Below are 10,574 nucleotides of genomic sequence, written 5' to 3'. Positions count from 1 at the left end.
CTCCCACTGAGGGCACAGCAGGGTCCTGAGGAACCCTGAATCTGGCTTCTCTGCCCTTTTTAAAAATGGATGATGTTGTTCCCTCTGCTAGCCATATTTGTGAAGACACCCATAAATACTTGAGTGGCACCCAGCTGTAACATAGCTGGGAAGCTGTGAAAGTGCCAGAAGAGAGAAATTCCCTGAAATGTGCTATCCAAAATACTACAGTGTGCCTTAATGGTAATTTTTAGGTTGGCTATACCAGCTTGAGTGGTATGGCACAATTCTCATTACATGAAAATTGTTTTCTTTGGTGTTCTTTCTACCAATATTTTCATAAATGCTTTTCTGAATTTTTATGTCATTTTCCATCAAAAAGAACTCAAATTTAAAGCCTTTTTAAACCTGCATGGACTTGCTCACTAAACTTACCTTATTTGTTGCAATCAAGTCAGCAAGGTTTCTTGAGTTCTTACCTCATTTGAACTGTTACCTCCCTCCTTAGCTAAATGTTAACAATAAACCTGAGACAATTGCATGCACTTGAGTTAGTGTTGTAAGGGTTTAATTTATTTGCTAGTAATCTGGAGCCGTCTAAGAGATGGTTCAGCAAATTGGAACTCATGCTGGGATAGCAGGAGCAGGCTTTGCTTGAAGGGCTGCCACCTGTGAGATGGGCTCAGGTTGCCTGAGTTCACTTTCCTCCAGAGCTGGGAAGAGAGAAAAAGAAGAAAGTGGAAGTGTGAATTGTTGACAGAGGAAGGTCATCAGAATATATTTGACTAAACCCTTGTCTGTGCAAGAAAATAAAATCTAAAACAGTTGAAGATTGTATAAATGAAGGTGGAAAAATACATGTTTCCTGTTCCTGGCTGCTTTTCTCTGTTCTGACTTTCTCTGTTTGTATCTTTGTTCTTTCCTCCTATGTGGTGCTGGTGCAGCATGTCAGGAAAACCTGACACGCTCTGTCTGGACTGGCTGGTGCCATCTCTGCAGATACGTGGCAGCTCTAAGAGAAACATTCTTATCTGTTGCTCATCTCTGAAGGCATATCAGGCAGCCATTGCTGTGGCTTGTTAATATCTCATTCTCTTGCTAGCAAGATTAAAAGAAAGCTGCTAACACCTCTGAAGTTTCTTGCCTGGGACAACCCAGCCTCGTCATTTGTGGCCAGGAATGCAAGTACTGGTTTTCTTAGAATACTAGAGGGAAATTTTGCTTTCTTTGTCTAGTGCAAGACAGGGTTGGTAATAGGAAAACCTGGAAAAGAAGCCAAAAAAATTCTGCTCTGGCCTCATTATAATGAACAATAGGAGATAGTATCTCACATTTTCCTATTCTAAGCTAAGTCTGGCTAAATTTGATGTTGTTGTTTTTTTTTTTAATGCACAGGCTGAGATTCAGTTAAGTTGCATCTTTCAGATCCACTGTCAAAGCCTTGAAAATAAGTTGCCATTTAGTTTAAAAGTCATTATAATATATTTTTAAATAAGACATGTAAAAAATTCTGACCCTGCTGTAACCTGTTAATCTGTAATACATTGTCAGACAAAAGGGTGGTTTGTTTCTGTCTTCATCCGTTCCAGTTTCTTTGTCTCCACCACCTGTCGTATAGTTAGTAGCTAAGGAAGCTTTCACAAGTGAGGCTGAGAAGGAGCTGTATGTGACTCCTCATAAGGAGGAAGGGCCTAGGGTGGGGTGGCATTGCAAGCTAGAGATGTGCTTTTATTGAATGCTTTGAAATAGACCAGGTAATTACTGTGTCCATAACACACCTAATCCCCCCCTACCTAGAAGGGGTCTGACCTGCTGTGGAGGAGTGGAGGAGGGTCAAGGAAGGACTCATCTGTAAAGAGCAAAGCATCTTGTGAGAGAAGTAGCGCTATTTTGATAGATCCTAAGATGTAAGCCCTGAGATCTTGATGAAGGGCCATAGTGGTCCTTAAGATGGTTGCCCTCAGGGTGCTTTCCCACACCCACTCATGAGGGCCTCTCCTGTGATGTAGTGATGAGTAGTGACACCAGCCTTACAATTTTTGGAGGGGATTTATTATCTTTTAATTTTCTGTAATTGACTGGTGGATTTGGACAACAGGGCTCGTAGCAGACTATTGGTGTTCACCTCACCAAGACAATGTAGCTAAACTTTTTAGTAAACTTTTTTTTATAGGAACAGTATGTCATCTCTGTGTGTGTAGGTTGTTTCTAACCCCTTCTTAGCAGTTGATGGTTCAAAAACTTCACCTAAATCTTCTCGTTTAACCTGACCCTTAAAGTCATGTTTTAGAAGTTGTTTTTCTTTCATGGCAAAGGACGCCACGCGTGCTCCAGCCAAGACAGTGGGAAGCTCCACATAGCCAAGGACCTCTAGCCAGCCTCATTCCCTATAAACAGGGCTGTAGTATAATTGTATTTATGAATTCCTGATTACGGCAAATTAAACATAGTTATGAGAGCTGGAGGTAAACACACAGGTTGATGTGAAACTGGTGTTGAGCTGTGGCAGCCTGCAGTAACAGGAGGGAACCAGAACTGGTTGGTTGTTGGTACTCAGGGAATGTGCCTGAGGCTGGCCAGGCTGTGGATGGTGAGTCGTGGTTTGGCTGCTGTTGTTTCTTGTAATGGCAAATGCTGCTCTTGGGTGAGAGAACATCTGAAATATCAGCTGTGCCTGGCAGCAGAGCTTCAGCCTCCATTTATTTGGAGCTGACTGAAATACCTTCAGAGCTCAGTTGTCCAAGATCCCTGGAGGTGGGCAAGGGCTCAAAAAGGCTGCTCATGTGCCATGCAAAATTGAGGGAGGAGGATGCTGGTGGTGCAAAGCAGAGCCATGAGAGGGCTGTCCAGTCTTTGGGTTCTACTTTTTGTCCACTGTCAGCAAGTGCATGTGCATCCAATCCAACGTTGTCATAGTGCCAGTGTACCTGAAGGAATTGTGCATAGATCCTGTAAACTCCTCAGTGGGAAGTCTGCTAGGCTGTCCTTGCCAATAGCACTGTGACAATTCACATTATCAGAATGTGATTTGACCTACTATAGGCATGGCTGTCAGACAGCATACTGTGGACTTCTGATGTGGTCGAATGTATTTATTGGTACTACAGAGTGATCACTTTCTCAGCTGCCTGCCAGTTCTGGTCAGTCACAAGCTCACTGCTCGCTTTGGTGTCATCCTGCTCCTGGGCTCAGTGGCCTTTGCAGTTCTTCTCCTGTCTCCCCTCAGCATAACAAGAATGATCAGCTGTGATGTTTAACAAGGGTGTGAGACAAAGCTGGCTAAAGCTGATGGGGAACTAACTGTGAAGGTATATGTAACAAGTCAGACTGCTTGATCCTGCTGGTTATCACCTGATCTGATCCAGGAGTTGGTGGGAGGAGGATCCTCCTCATGGGCAAGGTCCTGTCATCTTCCTGACGGAATAAATGGCTTGTTCCTTCCTTGTGACTTTCCCTGGTGGTTGTGCTCATCTCCATCCTTCTGCTGTGGGTTTTTGTGGTGTGCAGACAAGCTTCTGCTAAGGCAATGGGACATGAATAAGTCAAGCTAGCAGGGGGCGGATGAAGGAAGGGAAGGGCTGCCAAAAGCATTCTCCTCTGAGAAGTCCTTCTTTTGGGCCATGGCTCTTGATTTTTGGGTTAAGGGTTTTCTTGTGTGGACAGTTTCATCCTGGCCCTAAATTAGCAACACCTACTGATTGATGCTTGTTTTTTGGTTTGTGGTTTTTTGGGTTTGATTTTTTTTTTTTTTTTTTTTTTTTCCCTTTTCAATTTGTAGAAGGTGCTGGAACTCTGCCATGGCCAGGTGGCTCTGCAACTAAACCTGGAAAACCCAAAGGAAAGAAAAAGATATCTTCTGTTCGACAAAAGTTTGATGTAAGTGTCCGTGATCAAATGGTCGTGGCTCTCTGACATTCTTTCAGGGATGAAGAACTCTGCACATGCATGTAGCTTTTCTTGCTACCAGGGGTGATGGAAGCCCAACATGTGCAGTGATGTATGTCATATTTGTTTTGAGTTCTGGATTGGAGCCAGAGCTGGAGGGTTAGTGACTGCTGCCTCTCTCGTGGAAGCCTCTGGGATAAAAGCTACAGTGTGACCTGTCTTTGTTAGATACCAGAGAATCCATGGAAGGCCACCTAAATGTCAAAGTTGCAAAAGCTTGTATTCCAGGAACCAGGCAAGGAGTAACTTCAGCTCTATGGTCACTGCAGTTACGCTTGGGCAGGTCTTTCATAGTTTCATTCACCTCTTGCGTTCTCTGTAATATCTTGTTCACTTCATACATCTACCAGATACTTGAAGCAAAAGGGATTTCCTATTTATTCGGGAGTCAGGCAGAACTTGGTTATTGTGTGATCTGCTCTACAGGACTCTGCAATCCAAAATGTTAGAAGTAAGGTGTTCGTTGGGTGGAATGTTTTTGGAGGGTCAAGTTGTTTCAGAACACGTTTCACAAAGATGCTGTCTTCTGGTAGGTGGCAGATAAACATGCAAGATCCAGTTCAAGGCTCTGTACATCCATCTAGTACTGTCTGTGTTTGTTCTACAGTTGTTTTGGCACTGCCAGACCAGTGTGGAGGGGGCCTGGAGTGAAAGAGGATTGGGATGGGGCACTGTCTTTGACAAGGTGGGGTTTGATGAGGCAGTCTGAGCACATCATGGGGGCCTACAAGAAATCTGGAGATTTTTACAAGGGCATGTAGTGACAGGACAAGGGGAAATGGCTTTAAACTGACAGAGGGGAGATTTAGATTAGACGTTAGGAAAAATTCTTCACTGTGAGAGTGGTGAGACATGGAACAGGTTGTTTAGAGAAGCTGTGGACAGCTTCTGACACGGCAGAAAACTAACCACACAAAAAAAGACCACAAACCCCAAGTTTTTCTTGCTGGTTTATTCAGCTGGATCAGTGTTCCTTGTGGTTGAATGAATGCCAAAGGCAGTGAAAAGGAAGAAGGGGCTGGGGGTAGGGGAGAAAGGGCGTGTGAAACCTCCTGGTCTTAGGCTATAAGGGGTTAGCTTGGCTCAGCTGAAGTGCATACTGCACTTCTGGGGACTATAATTAGGCACCATGTGTGTGCTTCAGTGACTGGTGTTTGAGGGATGTGTCCAACTGAAGGCTTGTTGTATTTGGAAACTGCTGAAATATTCTGCAGCGTTCACAGCTGAGACCTATATTCTGATGGCAGCCTGTCATCTTTTTGTTTCAAAACTTCACTGTAACTTTTCAGTAGCAAGTGGAGGAGAGGCTGAGGAACAAGTTGTGATGTAGTGAAAGCCTTGGAATTTGGTTTACTCAGATCCCCCTGTGTGTGTTTATACACATATTCCTGGAATGCTTGGTAGTAAGTACTGTATGAAGTGTATGTTGTGATTAATGGGTTTGTCTACTGCTAGTGGAATTCCTGAGCAGTACGAACTTGAAGTGCCTTGATATTTTGTGATGTTTCCCTCATTGGTCAGAGTAACAGCTGTGAATGACCACAGGTTCATTCCAGTTGGCTTCTGCTCTGCCAAACCACATTCTCCTTAAGAGTTGCTTACATTTTGCAGGTCTTTTTTTCCAGGCATACAGATATGTGGCTTTCCTGTAATGAAAGCATAAGTGTTCAGAATTACAGGGAGGGAAACCTGCTTTCACATAACTGGTGGGTGGATTGGTTTTTCACTCTTCAGTTAAATGCCGCACTGTCGTTTGAATAAAGCAGCCACTCTTCTTCTCCTGAAACCAAGATGTGAGAGATCCACTTTGCTGTATATTCATTGTTTATATTTAAAGAATGTGTTTGTCTTGATGCCCCGTGAGAACCTCGCAGCAATCTTCATTCCAGAGCCACCAGATTTGTGGCTTGGATGCTTGTGGGAGTACTTGATCAGCTTGTTCCCTTCTGGGCTGGGGCTGGGGCAAGCACATGTCTGGGCTCAAGGATCAGTTGTTCTCATCTGATTTTTTCCCTGCTTTACCTGGGACCTCAGGCTTCCTACAGGCCACCACAAGCACTTGGAGCTTGAGACACCAGCTCTGCAAGGGCATTGTGCTGGAATATATGGCCTGGAAAATGGGGGTTGCCATCTTGTGGTATGACTTCCTCTTCTATGATGCCTGTTTTTCCCTAAATAACTGAGGCAGTTCTGAAAAGTAGTCATAATTCATCTTGGAATCAGTGGCTGCTCAGTAACACAGCTCTGCTTGGAGTATTGTAAGTGCATGGGAGACTAGACTATGAAATTCAAACTTGGAATTTGGCTAAGTTGTTCCAATTAAAGCTTTAAATAAATGAGAATCAATCACACAAGCTTAGGATGATGGGTTTTAATCTTGATGGAAACTGTATAGTTAGTAAGTAAAACCAACCCTTCTCTACAATAAATAGCTAAATAGACAAGAACCCTTCAGCATAGGAGGAGGTGACTGAGAAATGTGAAAGTCCATAAAATTAGCACTAGCATTTGAGACTTAAAGGAGAATCAAATCAATCTAGCAGGTGGGGGAGGGACCGAGCAAACCAGAGAAAGTGACTCTTCATGTGGCGTGCTGTTACACAGTAGAATTTCTTGCTGCAGGCTGTTGTGGATACTTAAAGTTTGGGTGGTTCAGGGTGCTGCTGGACAAGTTCATGGGTTGCTTAATAAAAGGACACCAACTCTGGCTCAGAAATTTCTTCAGTCACAAATCACTGGGGGTTGGGAGAGTATCCTGGGGAAGAATATCACTCTGCTTGTCCTACTGTGATACGCTTTTACAGGTGTTTGCTTTCCAACTGGAGAAGGGACGTTTAGCTTGATGAAACAAAGAGTCTCACTGGGTATTTATCTTCTGATCTAATGTTGTATTCATAACAGCACCGGTTCCAGCCTCAGAATCCGCTGTCTGGAGCCCAGCAATTTGTGGCAAAGGATCCTCAGGAAGATGATGATTTGAAGCTGTGTTCTCATACCATGATGCTTCCTACACGTGGCCAGTTAGAAGGAAGGATGATCGTAACAGCATATGAGCATGGGCTAGACAATGTTACAGAGGAGGCAGTGACAGCAGTTGTTTATGCTGTAGAGGTGAGACTGGGCTGGGCAGCAGTGGTGTTCTCATGCCAGCAATAAAAGGCTCTGTGTGCAGTATGGGGTAGAGCCCTTCAGTGTGGGGAGGAAACCTGTTTCTCTAACTGCCAGTTTGCCTTGGGAAGAGTAATGTGGGACTCAAAGGTCTTTCCAGACTTATGGCATTGTAGATGTAAAGTCTTGGATTTCTGCCTGCAAGTGTTAAATTTTTAAGTGCTTTCATATGAGGAACTCTGGGCATGCTTAAATAGCTGTTTTGGAAATGCCGTTCATGTCAGTTAAAAGCAGGGATAAAATGGGAGCACCAGTTTAAACACTTCTATAAAAAAAAAATCAAAACCTCCGTTACAGGCGCAAGTGTCTGGCATGGAAGTGAAGCACCAGATTGGGTAATACCTACAGGTGAAGCGCCTGCTCTTGCTGGTTTTGGCTGTCAGTGGTGCATTACCTGACGTACCTGAGGAGTGACACAGCTGTTACTTGAAGCGTTGATGTGTGGATGGTTTTCTGGAGTCAGGATGTGGAGGCCAACCTGAATTCCCCATCTGGGACTGAGGCCAGATTAAGAAGCAGTTGCCTTCTTGTTTTCTCAGATGGTTGCTTCTCCAACGCTTTCCAGGCAACTGAACAGTCTGAAAATGAGCAGTGAGTGGCTTTTTGCTATAGTTTTAGGGCCAGTATTTCAGTACAAATGTGACATCTACTGCCAGTGATGAAATCTCTTAACTCTTTATCAAAGGGGTCAGAGGTTGGGAATTTCCTAGCATTTAAGAAACCTCTTTGACATTTAAAGCAGTGCATCATGTATGAAAGTACAGTTCACAGGCTAATGCCTACAGTACTTGCACAGTGCCATGTTCTCTGTATCCAACTCTATCAGTCAAAACATACTGTAAATTGTCCAGATGCTGTTTCCAGATCTTTAGGTCCTTGTGGTCATAGCAGTACTACTTCTGTCTTGCCAATTGGTGAGGCACTTCTCATAGCCGTGGCTTGGTAGAGTAAATAAATCAGCCTGTGTAATAAGATTGTTTTTCACTGCAGAACCATCTTAAGGATATTCTGACATCTGTGATATCCCGGCGGAAAGCTTATCGTCTGAGAGATGGCCATTTCAAATATGCCTTTGGAAGCAATGTTAACCCTCAGCCATATCTGAAGAACAGTGTTGTTGCTTATAACAATTTAATTGAGTGGTAAGGAGCTCTCAGCACCCTGTTAATTTCACGTGCAAGTTGCTCGTCCTGAAGTTACTCCATGGTTCAGTTTCTATTTTTACTTAGTGGAATCTGTTAATAATGGTGTTTAGCTTTCACACTAGGAAGATATCAGTATGGAGGACTGTAAGGCTAAACAGGGAGGGGGAATATGGGGATTTCTCAGGAGTGGAGTTTAGGACAATTTTAAGTCCCTCTTTCTCACTTGTGCTTGTGCATCAATTTGTGAAGGTGACCCCTGGTCCTCTGAATGTCCTTATTAATTATTGCTTTTTTGGAAACTGTAGTAAGTGAGACGGGAATTCTGCTGTTCTCAGGGAAACTTCCCATGGGCAGAAGATGTCCCATGCCTTTGTGGGGCATTGTTGCTGTGCCATAGGAGTGGAATGTTGGTGAGAGCAGTGTCCTGCGGGTCATCCTGTTGTTTCCTGAATCCAAATGTATTTATGGCTCCTTGGCATGCCTTTCCAGTTAGCAGAGCTTCAAGGTTATCTTGTTTTCCAGAGTCTCAATGTCAAACAGCTTGTGCTGTGCATCTGGCAACGTGTGTGTATGAGGCAGTTGTGTTTGTGGCAGCTTCTAGGAGTTGACAGGAGGTCGTGGGTGTTTTTAAGATTTGATTGTAGCACTACAAGACAATCCACTCCAAACAACCCTGCTTAACGGCTTGTGTCTTTCAGTTTTATGTTGCGAGTGCCTTGATTCTTATGCTGAGTAGAAGCAATTGGCTGTAAATAACAAGTTGCACAATCGAGATCAGTTAAGCAGGCTTTGAAGCATGTTGAGGATGAGTTTGTGCTATTTTTTTTTTAAAAAACTGGAATTTTTAAGATATTTTTAATTACAGCTGAAATAATTTTGTGTACATAAGGGCTAAGTCAACTGATAGGGCAAAGCAAGCCTGGGGCCAAGCTGCTGCTGTGTGACTTCCAAAGCTGGTGCTGTTGTCTTGACTGGAAGGTTTTACTGTTTGCTCTGTCTACAGCCCTCCAACCTGTGCGACGCCTTCTGCTGGTCAGAGTCTAGCTCCACAGCCCCTGCCCGATGATGCTGAGCAGCAGGCAGCACTACTCCTGGCATGCTCTGGAGACACCTTACCAGCATCCCTCCCACCAGTGAACATGTATGACCTTTTTGAGGCATTGCAGGTAATCTGTTCATGTTACACATATAGCAGCAAAGTGACTTAGCCTGGCATGTCTGTTCTTACTTCTCTTGTTCCACCTGGGTACTTAAAGGAATATTTGGTCCTGGCATGCAGGCTTCTGCAGTGGGTTACCTGTGATCACCCCAGCACTGGGGAGATGTCTAAGCAAAATGATTATTTTCTTACTGTGCCACTCCCTTACAAAATGGCATAACAGGTGTTTGCTCTCTGCTGACTGGGATGGCAGTGCTGGCAAGTTGCAGTTCTCCTTGTGTGTGACAACCTGTTGGGCTTATCCACAGTGGGGAGGTTATTCCATGGGCAATGTGGGGAAATGTGTATGAAAACATGAAATTTGTTTTCTAATGTGTATGTCCAGGTGCACAAAGAAGTTATTCCTGCGCACACTGTCTATGCTCTAAACATTGAGAGAATTGTCATGAAACTCTGGCATCCAAACCATGAGGAGCTGCAACAGGATAAAATCCATCGTGAGCGCCTGGCAGCAAGGGAGGGCCTTCTGCTCTGCTAGAGCTAGGAGCCATGTCAGGCCCCAGATGGCTACAGTGCTGTTCCTTGGACTTGACACTTGGATGCTTCTTACAAACCTCTGTCAGCATTTCAAGGATGTTGTAAGTTATGGGTCAGCTTTTCCTATGGAAATATGACTGAGTTGCAGTACACTTTCTCTGCTTCCCCAGAGTCAGGTGTCATGGAGTGCTTGCAGCAATTCCACTGAATTGGGAAGGAGAAACAAAAGATTTGTTTGCAAAGACTGGTTTGGATTTTCTCATTTGCTTTTTTTGTGGGGGGTGTGTTTTTTATTTTTTTTAATAAATGTGAGGGTGGAAAGAGTTGGTTTTTAAAAAAGGTGTATTTGTGTAATTTTTTGTGAGCATGGAGAATCTGCCTCCTCATCTTCGCCTCTTGGGTAGTTTCCTTTCTGAGCTCAGGCTCCAGGGGCCTTGTCCAACTTTTGCAGTTGGTGGGATCCTCTTCCACTCATTTAACTGGAATGGTGGGCTCTTCTGAAGATGAGCAATTCTGTAAGGTGACATTGTTCCTCTTCTGCCAGGGAAACTTTAAGAAACTCTGAGAAAACAGGCTAAAAAGGGAAAGGTCCTTCCTAGGCTGTCATTTGAACTGTTTTGCATCACAAAACTTGAATGTGC

The 10,574-nt window shown here is 44.0% G+C and overlaps 1 protein-coding gene across 1 annotated transcript in view; it reads left to right on the top strand.

Moving 5' to 3' along the window:
* TADA1 (transcriptional adaptor 1) overlaps positions 1–10,180 on the top strand; it is a gene marked incomplete at its 5' end in the record, with an annotated part of 13,288 nt that extends 3,108 nt beyond the window's left edge. The window contains 5 exons of the mRNA XM_010020535.1: positions 3,758–3,855; positions 6,826–7,035; positions 8,083–8,234; positions 9,241–9,403; positions 9,782–10,180. Coding sequence (XP_010018837.1) covers positions 3,758–3,855; positions 6,826–7,035; positions 8,083–8,234; positions 9,241–9,403; positions 9,782–9,934 — 776 coding nt within the window. The remainder of the gene's footprint in view (positions 1–3,757; positions 3,856–6,825; positions 7,036–8,082; positions 8,235–9,240; positions 9,404–9,781) is intronic.
* Between the last annotated feature and the right edge of the window lie 394 nt (positions 10,181–10,574).

The sequence above is a fragment of the Nestor notabilis genome, unplaced genomic scaffold, assembly GCF_000696875.1.
Source record: "Nestor notabilis isolate BGI_N333 unplaced genomic scaffold, ASM69687v1 scaffold18030, whole genome shotgun sequence".
NCBI lineage: Eukaryota > Metazoa > Chordata > Aves > Psittaciformes > Psittacidae > Nestor > Nestor notabilis.
The sequence above is the reverse complement of the archived record's forward strand: the minus strand, read 5'-3'. Positions and strand labels throughout refer to the sequence as shown.